Consider the following 15719-nt stretch of genomic DNA (forward strand, 5'->3'; position numbering starts at 1 on the left):
TGTTGTTCTGGGGTATTGAGTGTTGGAAAAAATGAATCCAAATGATCTGAGCACAAGGCTGCAGCACTGCAAGTGTGAAGAGTAAGCAGAACCTGAATATTTTCTGCATCTACTGTATGTAAAAAAAAAGATTAAAAAAAAACTTCATCAACCACACACAGCTCTAAGTTTCACCTGACAGGTCTACTGCTCAATTGATAGACTCTGAGGCCTCCATAGATCATCGGAGGTGGAGAGGGGACCACTGGAATATTAAACCTTTAAAAAGAAAAACAAAAAAACGAAATGCATTTGCCTTTAATTACCTTTTATAAGCTCACAGTTTACGTCTATTGATAAGAAAAAAGGGTGGCTATAATAATGATGATGATGATGATGATGATGCGTAAACAGATGATCGTTATTTCCATACGTTATCCTTTCGGGCATTCGGGCGGGAAGCAAGAAACGCGTGTCCGCCCACGTCGATTTGCGCGCGCACGCTCACCCCTGGCGCGTCATCAGCCCCGCTAGGAACCTTTGTTAGCGCGGCCGAGCTGCCGGCGGGAACACGAGGGGAGACGGACTGTATACAGAGCCCGGGAGCTGCAGCTCGGCAGCCAATTTGTTTTCGTCATGGCTTCTCGGTCACCGTCGTCATCCCCAGATTCGGCCACAGGGTCTGGTACTGATCCGGCGCGACCTGATACCGGAGAACCGCTGGGCGGTTCGGATTCGGACTCGGACCCGAGCTGTGCAGCAGCGAATGAGGGAGCCCGACGGGAAAGCGCAGAATTGGAGGCGGAATTCGAAGCCGCGGCGGAACGGCTGCCCACACTTCTACAGACCGCTAGCAGGGAGCAGCTGCTTTACTTGTACGCCAGGTACAAACAGGTGAGAGCCGCGGGGATGTGGGAGGTAGGTGCCGGCAGCGACGGGGGCCAAGAGAAAGGGAGACTGTGTGTGTGACGGTGAAATGCGAGGCATTAGTGCGGGGTGAGAGATGGGCAAAAATGAGCAGGCGGCGTGATCGACCGTGCCCGCCGAGTAAGGATGACTAGGGTCCTTGTGTCGGGGAGCGGGCATAACATTCGGAACGTCTGGCGGAGTTTAAGTGCCTTTTTTTTTTTTTAAAAGCGATCTGTTCGGTTGGCGGTAACGGCGGCTGCCCACCTCCATTATCGTCTAGGGTAGCGCATATTAAACTGTGTTTTGTGGAACTTCTAGCAGTTCCGTGAGTCCTTATGCCTTGTGGCAGCTGGCAAAATAAGCGGCGATCTACGAAGAGCCTGAATTTGACGCCCACCTGATTGTATCTCTTGCCGCACTCATTTCAGCTCCCCCAACCCACAAAGCTGAGGTTCCGCTGTGTGTCAGATTAGGATGAACAGCTCTTGACCAACCAATGTCGGGATTGAACAAATCTGTATTTTTTCCTTTGGTACATCAGATTACAAAATAACTTGCAATATTCAAAAATGTACAGTAGGAGCGAAGCCACACGGGGTCTGCTCCCCCCAACCGAAGGCTTCTGTGTGATTTTATGTAAATCCGAGGGGTCCCCTCAACCGGACCTTAGATGACTACTGGGCTGGATTAACCATTACGTAAAATAATGGCGTGTTTAGGGCGTCAAGGGAAAAGGGGGCAGCACAGAAATTTTCCATTGCTGGATTTACCCACCATGGACCATATGGTGCCGTTGAACCTGATTCCACAAAAAAGGGGGTCCAGCTTCGACAGTTTCACTCCTCATATATGCGCCAACCAAAAAAAAATTAAAAACAAGATTCAGTAATGCTGATCTTGATAACATAATTGTAAAGACAATATTGGGTGTGACTTTCCAAATGTAGATGTTTGCTTTCGTATATTTTTTAACATTAATGGTCACAAATTGCTCATCTTAGCGTTCATGTTCTTTGTTGAAGATATTAAAGATCCTAACAGAACAGCTATGCAACAAGGCAGGCTGGATGCCTTCCCTCTGCTAAGTACAGAAGTACACGTGTTATGTAAGATTAGTTTTGAGGATCTGATCAAAGACTTTGCATTGGAAAACGTTAAGGGAAACTTTTCCAATTTAAATAAAGTAAATGTATACAAAAATAAGCAGTATTTTCCATCTTACTGTAAGTTTAGTTTCATTTTGAAAAATCCCATAATTTTGGCTTATTATTGTTTATATTTTAAATTCGATACATTGGGGGGGCACCAAAAACTTGTAAGTGCTTAGGGCCTCTAAAGGTCTTAACCCAGCCCTGGATGAATTGCTGGAGACACTTATAGATTGAAAAACCCAATTTTATCTAGAATGCTGTGCAATTTTTGCCTTTGTGCTGATATGCAGTTCTTATACCTTCTGTGAGAGGGACTTTAAAGTCACGGGGCTTATGGGCAACTTCAGAACACGGCAAGAGAGAAACGAATGGGAAATTAAACTTCTGGTAAAATTAGAGACACGAGTTTTATGGTCAGATATGAGGACTGTTAGGTTGTCTGTGTCAGTCCGAGAAAAACTGACTACAGACCCACATTGCATTGAAAAACAACAACAACAACAACAACATTTATTTATATAGCACATTTTCATACAAAAAGTAGCTCAAAGTGCTTTACATAATGAAGAAAAGAAGAATAAAAGACAAATAAGAAATTAAAATAAGACAACCTTAGTTAACATAAAAAGGAGTAAGGTCCGATGGCCAGGGTGGACAGAAAAAACAAAAAAAAACTCCAGAAGGCTGGAGAAAAAAATAAAATCTGTAGGGGTTCCAGGCCACGAGACCGCCCAGTCCCCTTTGGGCATTCTACCTAACATAAATGAAATAGTCCTCTTTGTAGTTAGGGTTCTCACGGAGTCACTTGATGCTGATGGTTATACAGACTTCTGGCTTTTGATCCATCCATCATTGTTGGAACATCATGGTGCTTTGGGTAGATGGTGGTGGCACAAGCCACCACCAATAGGACACCGGAAAAGGAAACAGAAGAGAGAGTAGGGGTTAGTACAAATTTTGAATGAATGGTTATTATAATGAATTGGATATACAGAGTGTCAGGATTAAATTACAGTGAAGTTATGAGAAGGCCATGTTAAAGTAATGTGTTTTCAGTAGTTTTTTAAAGTGCTCCACTGTATTAGCCTGGCGAATTCCTACTGGCAGGCTATTCCAGATTTTAGGTGCATAACAGCAGAAGGCCGCCTCACCACTTCTTTTAAGTTTTGCTCTTGGAATTCTAAGGAGACACTCAGTTGAGGATCTGAGGTTGCGATTTGGAATATAAGGTGTCAGACATTCCGATATATAAGACGGGGCGAGATTATTTAAAGCTTTATAAACCATAAGCAGAATTTTAAAGTCAATTCTGAATGACACAGGTAACCAGTGTAGTGACATCAAAACTGGAGAAATGTGTTCGGATTTTCTTTTCCTGGTAAGGATTCTAGCAGCTGCATTCTGCACTAACTGCAAACGATTGATGTCTTTTTTGGGTAGTCCTGAGAGGAGTGCATTACAGTAATCTAGCCGACTAAAGACAAACGCATGAACTAATTTCTCTGCATCTTTCGATGATATAAGAGGTCTAACTTTTGCTATGTTCCTTAGGTGAAAAAATGCTGTCCTAGTGATTTTATTAATATGCGATTTAAAATTCAGATTACAATCAACGGTTACCCCTAAGCTTTTTACCTCCGATTTGACTTTTAATCCTAATGCATCCAGTTTATTTCTAATAGCCTCATTGTATCCATTATTGCCAATCACTAAGATTTCGGTTTTTTCTTTATTTAATTTGAGAAAGTTACTATTCATCCATTCTGAGATACAGGTTAGACATTGTGTTAGCGAATCAAGAGATTTGGGGTCATCAGGTGCTATCGATAAATACAGCTGTGTGTCATCAGCATAGCTGTGGTAGCTCACGTTATGTCCCGAGATAATCTGACCTAATGGAAGCATGTAGATTGAGAAGAGCAGCGGACCCAGGATAGAGCCTTGTGGAACACCATATAGAATATCATGTGTCTTTGAGTTATAATTACCACAACTAACAAAGAATTTTCTCCCTGCCAGGTAGGATTCAAACCAGTTTAAGACACTGCCAGAGAGGCCCACCCATTGACTAAGGCGATTCTTAAGAATATTATGATCAATAGTGTCAAATGCGGCACTCAAATCTAAGAGGATGAGAACAGATAAATGGCCTCTGTCTGCATTTACCCGCAAGTCATTTACTACTTTAACGAGTGCAGTTTCTGTGCTGTGATTTGTTCTAAAACCTGACTGAAATTTATCAAGAATAGCATGTTTATTGAGGTGCTCATTTAACTGCATAATGACTGCCTTCTCTAGAATTTTACTTAAGAAAGGCAGGTTAGAGATGGGTCTATAATTTTCAAGAGCAGAGGGGTCGAGATTATTTTTCTTAAGTAGGGGTTTAATTACCGCAGTCTTAAGACAGTCTGGGAAGACCCCCGTATCTAATGACGAATTTACTATGTCAAGAACATTATCAATAAGCACACCCGATACTTCTTTGAAAAAATTTGTTGGTATTGGGTCAAGGGCACAGGTGGATGGTTTCATTTGAGAAATTATTTTATGTAGATCAGGTAAATCTATCCTAGTGAAAGACTCTAATTTATTTATTATGGAGTACTGGGGTTTCGGGGGATCCTTAGTGTTGGGGAGATATACTATGTTATTTCTAATATCATTAATTTTTTGATTGAAAAATACAGCGATAGCCTCACAGGTTTTACTGGAAGTACTTAGGAGGCATTCCTTTGAGTTACCTGGGTTTAACAGATGATCAATTGTCGAAAATAAGACTCTGGGATTACTAGCATTGTTATTTATAATCTTAGAGAAATAGCAGCGCCTCTCAAGACGGACTGTGTTATTGTATTCTGTTATTTTAACTTTTAATATCTCATAGTCAATAGTTAGTTTAGTCTTCCTCCATTTACGCTCAGCTCTACGGCATGTTCTCTTTAAATCAGACACTCTTTGGGTCTTCCAAGGTATAACAATGCTAGAAGATTTTTTAACTGTCTTTTCAGGTGCAACTATGTCAACAGCAGCCCTCACTTTAGTATTAAATCTTTCCACCTTACTATTTACATTCTCCTCGCTATTATAGTTGGCACTATAAACGGACTGATTGGTTAGAATGTTTGTAAGTTTTAAAGTTGCTGATGAGTCAAAGAAGCGTTTTTTAACAATATGCTTCTCATGAGTGTTTTCTATCATTATTTCTATATTAAAAAGTAGAAGAAAATGGTCTGAAAGACCCGTATCAATGACCTGCTTTATATCAACTTTTAGTCCTTTAGTAATTACTAAGTCTAACGTATGACCTGCTTTATGTGTAGGCTGATTAACGAGCTGTCTCAAATCAAAAGAGTCCAGGAGGTTCATAAATTCTTTTACTTTTTGGTCACATTGATTATCTACATGAAAATTAAAGTCGCCGACTATTAAGAGTGCGTCATAGTTCGTAATTAAGATTGACATCAAGTCAGAGAATTCCTCAAAGAAAGACGCGTTGAATTTAGGAGGTCTATACACGGATAATACTAGAACGTGAGAATCTCCCTGAATAACAATGGCGAGATACTCAAAAGACTTGAACTTACCAAAACTGATATTTTTACATTTTAACCTGCTAGAGTAAATGTTTGCTAGCCCTCCACCTCTCTTTCCTTGGCGATCAGCACGAGTAAAACTGTAATCCGGAGGCGCAGATTCGATTAAAACAGCTGCGCCATCTGAGCTAAGCCACGTTTCACTTAGTGCAATAAAGTCTATTTTTTTTTCACTAATAATGTCGTTGATAAAAAACGTCTTGTTAGTTAAAGCTCTAATATTTAATAGTGCCATATTCAATGTTTCGGAGGAGCAGAGATGAATACTATGTGCGTTATTGATATAGGGAACCGGAATTAAGTTATTTTTATTAGCGCCGCTCTGTGTGTATTTTTTGTTTAATCTATGATCTGTTTTTACAGTTTTAATACATTGTTCATCTAAAGTAGTAACTTTAATTAAATTATTGGCGTTTATGCCGTATTGCCTAGATTTTCTATGTGCATTAAGATTGGTTATTACAGTATTTATGTTGCGCACTTTTATGGAAGATTTTTTTAAACAATTATCATGACCAAACACAGGAGTGGCATTTCGGAAGGGGTTAAAAGCAGAGATAGATAGTCAAGATAAACGAATTACCTTCGATATGTTTTCGGAGAGGACCCGGGCGCCGAAGCTGTTCGGATGCAGGCCATCTCGCTTGAAGAAACGCGGTCTTTCCCAAAAGAGGTCCCAGTTGTTAATGAACCCGATGTCTTGATTCTTGCAGAAGCCCTGCAGCCAGTTGTTTAAACCAAGCAGACGACTGTAATACTCGTTTGATCGTCTGACGAGAGGGAGTGGACCCGAGATGAAGATCTTTGCCGATGGGGTCCTCTCCTTTGTGTCTTTAATTAATGCAGTGAAGTCTGCCTTGAGGATCTCCGACTGTCGGTGCCTTATGTCGTTTACGCCAGCATGTATAACAACGGCTCCAACTGCCCTGTTCTTGTAGATCGCCGGTGCACGTCTCGTCACATCTCGGACACGAGCACCGGGAAAACAAGAAACAAAAGATTTTCTATTAGGGCAAGTGATATTGAGGTTCCTAACAATAGAATCACCTACCACAATTACATCACCAGGAGCTGAAGGCGAACTGGGGACGCTTAGAGGGTCAAACCGGTTCTGGGTTACGATGCTTGCCTGTGCCGATGGAGGTGTTCTGGCCTTGAACCCCCGCCTGCATAGCTGAAATACACCGAGGTCATCATCGGTGTCGCTCCTACGAGGCGCGGGGGTGAAGGTGACTTGCGCGGCACAACGCGGGGTTGATGTTACGCCGATAACAGATGGCGAGGACGGTTTATCCAACAGCCGAGCCTTCAGATCTCTGAGGTATCTTCGTCTGGACAGAAGATTCTGAATCTGTTCATCGAGTGCCTGGAGTTCCTCGACTACAGTTGCAATGCGATTCACCTCACTGTCGGCCATTGTCCGCTTCTGCTTTGCTTCCGCTTCCGCTTCGTGCCCTAGGAAAAATGAGAGAGAGAGAGAAGGTGAGAGTCTAAGACTCATCAGAAACATCAAAAGACTTTGTTGGACAGTCCTCTTATCCACAGATCTTGACCAGACATTGTTCTCCTCTCTTGCTAAATGAATTTTAGCCTGGAGAGGTCTATTAATTTTTTACATATAAGATGTCTCACTTAAAGGTTTTCCAGTGCTGTATTTGTCCTGGGGCCTCATGTATAAACGGTGCGTACGCGCACCAGGTAGTTGTGAGGCTTTCATAGTTCAAGGCTGTAATGCAGGGGTTCTTAAACGGTTTAATATTAATATCCAAAATTAGCAAATTGGTACCACCCCAGGACCCAAGAAGAGAACTGTTATCATAACTCTGAAAGAGACAAGTAACAATTAACATTTATCAAAGTATGTGTCTCTGTTTCCTTTCAAGTGCATTTCTCACATAAGAGAAATGTAAGAAGCAAACCTGCTGTTAAAACAATACTCCTTCTGTCCATTTTACAAACCTGCTTGTTCAGAACAGGGTGATGGCCACAGGGTAAAAGCTGTTCGTGAGCCTGCTGGTGCTGCCAGAATGTTAAAGGCTGCCCTGATGATGCTGCATGTCCATGACCGTGATTACTTTCTTTTTCTTTTTTTCTTTTCAGGTCAAAGTTGGAAAATGTAACACAACAAAGCCCGGCTTCTTTGACTTTGAGGGGAAACAGAAGTGGTAGGTAAAGGTAATGTTTTTATATTGATCAGTCTTGAGGACTCAGACCACATTTCTGTAACATACAAAGATGTTTTAAAAGTCCGTCTCTTTGAAAGATTCCAGAGTACAGCGGCAAAAGGATCTCTCACCCAACATGTCGGAAAAGGAGTGGAAGGCAGCGATGCACAGAATTCACTTGGGCATCAAATGCACAAAGCATACAATCATTCAACTGAAAATCATCTGTCGAGCACATCGTTTAAAATTGTCCAAAATATTTCCAGGGCAAGAGCCAAACTGTGAACGTTGCAATCGAGTTCCAGCCTCACTGGGTTACATGTTTTGGGCCTGCACCAAATTAACATCATTTTGTACCAAAATCTTTAAATGCCTTTCAGACAGCCTGAGTATCCCAGTCTCTCCTAATCCACTAACAGCTGTGTGTGGTGGGTTTACAGATGGGCTTAAAGTGGCGAAGGACAAACAAACTGTGATTGCCTTTACTACACTATTGGCACGCAGGCTGGTCTTGCTCAACTGGAAGAATCCTAACTCGCTTCTGTTAAGTCAGTGGGTGACTGATGTTATTATATATTATCTAAAATTGGAAAAAGGGAGGCACGGTGGCACAGTGGTAGCGCTGCTACATCACAATAAGGAGAGCTGGGTTCGCTTCCCTGTTCCTCCCTTCGTGGAGTTTGCATGTTCTCCCCATGTCTGTGTGGGTTTCATCCGGGTCTGGCTCAAATGGAAGAATCCTAACCCCCCTCTGTTAAGTCAGCGGGTAACTGATGTCATATATTATTTGAAATTGGGTGGAAAAAATCAAACTGTCACTTAGAGGATCTGTGCAAAACTTTTTTTTAAAAAAAAGTTCTAATCAATAACATTTTAGAATAAGCATTTAAATTGAGGAAGTGCATTCTCTTCTCTTATTTATTTGAATTTTTATTTATGTATGTACTTATCTCTCTTGTCTCGTCCCAGGATTTGTTTTATATAATAGACTTTGTCAGAGTGATAATTTCAAGTCCCACGAGACGAGACTTTGTGCCAAGAGATTTAATCAGGCCCACAATCCACTCGCCTCTCATTCGTGTGAATGCTATTGTCAGACACAGTTCCTGTGCTCTCAGCTCTTATAAATTTTTACTTTTTCCTCATTTTAATACAAGACATACAATCTATTCGTTTCCTTCGATGCAATACTTTTCTGAACAATAATTATATACGTTCTAGATGAAACATCAATGACTAAGAGAATAAGAAAGGGTAGCGCGTGGAAAAGAGGCCCAAAAGCGTTGGAGAGAAATGAATTCAAAAAGAACAATGATAAGCTAAGTGCAGATTTGGAAAATAAGGAAAGTTATAATCAGCCCAGGCCAGCGGGGGCGGAAATAAAAGACAAAGTAGATGACAAAGTAGAACGTTGTAAAGAGGTTCAAACACATTGGCATGGTACACATGCAGAGCAGGTTAGACATTATGAAAGTACTAAAATTCGAAGTCTCAAAAAACTGATAATAAAGATTGCATTAGTGCTAACAAACGGAACGGTGAAATGACAGAAGAGTGAAAAGAGCTCAAATAAATGGACATAGGTGATGTGACAGAAGACTGTAGATATTGTTCGGCTTAAAAGTTTAAGTCGGAGAATTGTAGATCGTCTAATTTGTGTTGCCATCAGGGCAAGTACAGGTGCTGGTCACAAAATTAGAATATCATGACAAAGTTGATTTATTTCAGTAATTCCATTCAGAAAGTGAAACTTGTATATTAGATTCATTCATTACACACAGACTGATGTATTTCAAATGTTTATTTCTATTAATGTTGATGATTATAACTGACAACTAATGAAAGTCCCAAATTCAGTATCTCGGAAAATTAGAATATCAATTAAGACCAATGCAAAAAAAGGATTTTTAGAAATGTTGGCCAACTGAAAGGTATGAACATAAAAAGTATGAGCATGTACAGCACTCAATATTTAGTTGGGGCTCCTTTGGCCTGGATTACTGCAGCAATGCGGCGTGGCATGGAGTCGATCAGTCTGTGGCACTGCTTAGGTGTTAGGAGAGCCCATGTTGCTCTGATAGTGGCCTTCAGCTCTTCTGAATTGTTGGGTCTGGCGTATTGCATCTTCCTCTTCACAATACCCCATAGATTTTCTGTGGGGTTAAGGTCAGGCGAGTTTGCTGCCCAATCAAGAACAGGGATACCATGGTCCTTAAACCAGGTACTGGTAGCTTTGGCACTGTGTGCAGGTGCCAGGTCCTGTTGGAAAATGAAATCTGCATCTCCATAAAGTTCGTCAGCACCAGGACGCATGAAGTGCTCTAAAACTTCCTGGTAGACAGCTGCGTTGACCTTGGATCTCACAATGGACCAACACCAGCAGATGACATGGCACCCCAAACCATCACTGACTGTGGAAACTTTACACTGGACATCACGCAATGTGGATTCTGTGCCTCTCCTCTCTTCCTCCAGACTCTGGGACCTTGATTTCCAAAGGAAATGCAAAATTTACTTTCATCAGAGAACATAACTTTGGACCACTCAGCAGCAGTCCAAAGACGAGACGCTTCTGACGCTGTCTCTTGTTCAAGAGTGGCTTGACACAAGGAATGCGACAGCTGAAACCCATGTCTTGCATACGTCTGTGTGTGGTGGTTCTTGAAGCACTGACTCCAGCTGCAGTCCACTCTTTGTGAATCTCCCCCACATTTTTGAATGGGTTTTGTTTCACAATCCTCTCCAGGGTGCGGTTATCCCTATTGCTTGTCCACTTTTTTCTACCACATCTTGTTCTTCCCTTCGCCTCTCTATTAATGTGCTTGGACACAGAGCTCTGTGAACAGCCAGCGTCTTTAGCAATGACATTTTGTGTCTTGGCCTCCTTGTGCAAGGTGTCAATGGTCGTCTTTTGGACAACTGTCAAGTCAGCAGTCTTCCCCATGATTGTGTAGCCTACAGAACTTGACTGAGAGACCATTTAAAGGCTTTTGCAGGTGTTTTGAGTTAATTAGCTGATTAGAGTGTGGCACCAGGTGTCTTCAATATTGAACCTTTTCACAATATTCGAATTTTCCGAGATACTGAATTTGGGACTTTCATTAGTTGTCAGTTATAATCATCAAAATTAAAAGAAATAAACATTTGAAATACATCAGTCTGTGTGTAATGAATGAATCTAATATACAAGTTTCACTTTTTGAATGGAATTACTGAAATAAATCAACTTTGTCATCATATTCTAATTTTATGACCAGCACCTGTAGTGTTTCTCAGAGGCCTATCCGTGAGAAATAAAAGATTTGTTATTTGGTGAAAGTGAAATCCACAAACACTGCAATCAAAATGTCAATAATCTGTTTGCATTTGCATTATTCAATGCTCAAAACGTAGATTTACACGATTCAGGACCATACGCTATGAGAATCTGTGGTCCCGCAACAATTAAAGCTACGACAAGTTTAATTTCAAAGAAACCAAAATTCCTTCAGGTTTATATTAAAGATCACAGAGATGCGATGCAACATCGAAAGAGTTAAACGATCGGATGTATTAGAAATTCTATAGCCGGTAATGGATACAAATCCATGCGTCCAAAAGTATCACACTTTACACAAAATTTATCTGAAAAACACAGACAAAGAAGTTTTCTTGGGTTTCTATATGAATCCAAAAGATCACACTCACATAAATAATAAACCAACATGTGACGAATTGTCAGCGCTAATAGTTTCGAAGGACGGAGATATCAAAGACCGAGTTCACATTGGTGTTTATCCAAAAGCGGTGGCAGATCCGGGAAATGACAAGCGCGTAGTGCCCACACGGGAGATGGTGAGCGAAGTGAGTAGGGGGCAGAGCCCCTAGTTTTTCCTACTACGGTGGAACCTCGGTTCACGAACGTCTCGGAACACGTACAGATCGGTTTACGACCAAAAAGTTCGCCAAACTTTTGCCTTGGTTCACGACCACACACTCGGTATACGAACAAGCCAGGTTCCCTTTCGGTTTGTACATGTTCAGTCTCTCCCTGTGCTTTTCTTGTGCAGCGAGCGAGAGAGTGGGGGCTGGACTCATAAGGTAGGAAGGCAGTTAAAGAATGCACCAGGCTTGATTTTGTTTTCACTTCTGTGTACAGCGATCGGTTCGTAGCGTGCATTGTTGCAATGTTACTTTTTTTGGTGGTTTATTAAATTATGGATTTTTTCAAATGTTCATTTATTTCCCTGTGCTTAAAACTCATTTAAAAAAAAAAAAAAGTGTTTTTAGCCAGCGGTTGGTAGCGCTATAGCGCAAACTATTGCAGTGTTAGTTTTCTCTGTTGTTCAAGGTTTTCTCAGTGTTATTCAATGTTTTTACATTTAGTTTACTATTACGCTGTGCATTCTATGGTTTAATTAACTATATTTGTGCTTAAAAACTTAAAATATATATTTACATGCAGTTTGTATGGTCTTTACATACAATCCTATGGGGGAAATTGCTTCGGTTCACGACCAAATCGGCTTACGACCAGAGTTGTGGAATGAATTATGGTCGTGACCCGAGGTTCCACTGTACAGTAATCCCTCCTCCATCGCGGGGGTTGCATTCCAGACCCCCCCGCGAAAGGTGAAAATCCACGAAGTAGAAACCATATGTTTATATGGTTATTTTTATATTGTCATGCTTGGGTCACAGATTTGCACAGAAGCACAGGAGGTTGTAGAGAGACAGGAACGTTATTCAAACACTGCAAACAAACATTTGTCTCTTTTTCAAAAGTTTAATCTGTGCTCCATGACAAGACAGAGATGACAGTTCCGTCTCACAATTAAAAGAATGCAAACATATCTTCCTCTTCAAAGGAGTGCGCATCAGGAGCAGAGACTGTCAGAAAGAGAGAGGAAAGCAAACAAATCAATAGGGCTGTTTGCCTTTTAAGTATGCGAAGCACCGCGGCACAAAGCTGTTGAAGGCGGCAGCTCACACCCCCTCCGTCAGGAGCAGAGAAAAACAAACAATCAAAAATCAATACGTGCCCTTCTAGCTTTTAAGTATGCGAAGCACCGTGCAGCATGTCGCTTCACGAAGCGGCTGCACAGAAGGTAGCAACGTGAAGATAATCTTTCAGCATTTTTAGACGAGCGTCCGTATCGTCTAGGTATGCGAACAGCCCCCCTGCTCACACCCCCTACGTCAGGATCAGAGAAAGTCAGCGCAAGAGAGAGAGAGAGAGAAAAGTAAGTTGGGTAGCTTCTCAGCCATCTGCCAATAGCGTCCCTTGTATGAAATCAAATGGGCAAACCAACTGAGGAAGCATGTACCAGAAATTAAAAGACCCATTGTCCGCAGAAATCTGCGATCCAGCAAAAAATCCGCGATATATATTTAAATATGCTTACATATAAAATCCACGATAGACTGAAGCCGCGAAGCGCGATATAGCGAGGGATTACTGTATTAATGTTTTACTTTTTTTTTTGGCCCAGGTCTTTTTCTTATGGGTGGAGGTTGATTTGATGTGAACTTAATTTTGTAAAATTTGTCTTTCTTACATGGAATTTTATTTGCTTTTAATAAATTCAATAAAATTATTTAAAAAAAAAAAAAAAGGGTAGTTTTTTCTATTGGTGGGGTTGGGTTTGTCCAAAGAAACGTTTAGAAATGTTGCTGCCTTTGCAATGGACTGTCATTGGTTATGAGTGACGATTCTTTAGGTATAAGGCATAGTTTGGTAACTAACTCAACTTCAGGAATATCAGCATTTGCCATAGTTTTAAAATGTGAACGGACAGATGGCCTCCTTGAAACACAAATCGAATGGAGGCTAATAATTAAAATTGCAAGGTGTCTGGAAGTTTGCTTCCTTATCTTGCCTCAGGGAAGCCTTTCTGTAGCCAGTCTGTAAAGTGTGTAGCAGAGTGGGACAGAGGAGAGTGTTAGATGACGGCTCTAACTTCCACCATCCAGGGATCTGAGAGACTTCAATGCTTTGGCTTTATTATAACCCGTACTGAAACCTTTAAGCAAAAATGTAGAAGAATTTGTTTGTCTTGTTCTCTTGGCTTTTCACCATGTGCTGTATGTGGCATTGAAATGTCAAGCCCTCTAGGAATTCGGTTCATTAGCCAGCTCTAAACAGATTTTTGATTAATAACATTGAAGACTATTGTCCTAATGCCCTGCAGGAATTTGTGGGTGAGAATACTTGCACCCCGATTTGCAGCTAATTTGCCTTCACATAGTTTTAGGAGGGATAGGTCAGAGCTTTAGACATTCTTAAGTGAACCGCTAACAAGAGCTCAATAGATTATACAGAGTCCTTCAGGTATGATGGAGTGTAAAATTCCATTTTTTTAACGTACTCCATTTTCATCTTGGCCCATTACTGGATGTGCTGCTGCTGTAATCCTGTCTGTTTTTTGTTTTTTTCAGGGAGGCATGGAAGCAGCTGGGAGACATGAGCCCAAGGCAGGCCATGCAGGAATACGTGGCCACTGTGCAGCTGTTGGACCCAGAATGGAATCCCAAGGTAGGAATGGAAATGAAAAGCTTTGCGCATACACCTGTTAAGGGGGGGGGGGGGCATCATTGTCTGGTTAGGCTGAGGGTGTGCTGGCAAGGTTGATACAGGCTAACACTGCAAAAACGTCAGATTTGCTTTTTTTTTTTTTTTTTTTTTTTTTTTTTTTTTTTTTTTTTAAACCCTTAAACCGCCACATACTTGGGGGGTTAATGCATGCCAAATACTTTTTTGCTGCACTTTTTACGTAAATGTCACAATTCACCAAGAAAAAGTGAAATTTTAATGGAACACATTTTTTAATGTAAAGAGCATCACAATTACTGCAACACTCATCGTTTTACACCCTGGCAATGAACTGTAAAAACTATAAAAAAAAAAAAAAAAAAAAAAAAAAAACTACTTCACCAATCTATTATGATATGTCCAAGGTGCAACTGACGCCATTGATGAAATTGAGTAAATCACTGAACCAATTGCGCTTGAAGTGGCTGCACGCAAGCACACAAGAGGTAAACGCTGACACTGGCAGGCTGTTGTAGTGCAGTGGCTCAATCCCAGGGACAGTGATGCTGCAGTTCCACCGGGGCCGGCAGTGGTCACAAGCTGGCTACTCAACGAATATACAGCATGGACTGATCAACTCCGCCGTGCTGGCAAACTGCACTGGGGAAAATGACTATAGCCGGCTGCAGCAGTTTAAGGGTTAAGATCATAGGGCTTGTAGCTGCGTTTTCCCAAAATTACCAAAGTTCAGCAGCTCTACCATAAAAAAAATGGGATTCAACAAAAGCCTGACACGCTGAAATGATTCCACAGACAAAATATCTTCGTTTTCAAAGTAAAACAGTTCACGCAAAAAAGAGAAAATTGAAATCACAAAAAAAAGTTCTGTTCAAAGCTTAAATCTTGTTACATTTCAAATCATTACAAATCACTTCAAAATGTTTCTGATCCATTTCAAAACAGTCAGAAAACTGTATGCCTGTCCCATGTCTAAGCTTAAAAAGGGGGTTTGAAGTCCCTATGTACTGGGACCAGTTCTAAACAACAACTGATTTAACGAACACACAGCCAGCACAAAAATTCTATCTCATACTAACTTAAAGGGGGAAGAGGCTATATCATTGTCTATGACTATGAAAGAGATGTATTCTATTCAAATTAAGCAAACACTAAAATGAGTTTAACTCAAAGTTTTAAGTTTCTAAGATTGGCACTTACAGGGCTTATTGCCAATTTCTGCTTTGTTCTTACCAAATGGAGAAGTTGCTGCACCCTTATTTATTTTATGGCAAATCTGACTGTGAGGCTTTGGGTCTTTTTAAGAAATTGCAGACAGTACCTAATCATGGAGTCTCTAAACATAGCTGAACATTGTCCACAGGTAGTTTCCCTCTCTTTCAGTCAGTAACAT

The 15719-nt window shown here is 41.0% G+C and overlaps 1 protein-coding gene across 1 annotated transcript in view; it reads left to right on the forward strand.

Moving 5' to 3' along the window:
- The first annotated feature begins 528 nt into the window (after positions 1-528).
- acbd6 (acyl-CoA binding domain containing 6) overlaps positions 529-15719 on the forward strand; it is a 100563-nt gene continuing 85372 nt past the window's right edge. Inside the window, exons 1-3 of the mRNA XM_028812417.2 lie at positions 529-873; positions 7733-7797; positions 14215-14311. Of these exons, the coding sequence (XP_028668250.1) occupies positions 616-873; positions 7733-7797; positions 14215-14311 (420 nt within the window). The 5' untranslated portion in view covers positions 529-615. The remainder of the gene's footprint in view (positions 874-7732; positions 7798-14214; positions 14312-15719) is intronic.

This window comes from Erpetoichthys calabaricus, chromosome 10 (assembly GCF_900747795.2).
Source record: "Erpetoichthys calabaricus chromosome 10, fErpCal1.3, whole genome shotgun sequence".
Taxonomy (NCBI): domain Eukaryota; kingdom Metazoa; phylum Chordata; class Cladistia; order Polypteriformes; family Polypteridae; genus Erpetoichthys; species Erpetoichthys calabaricus.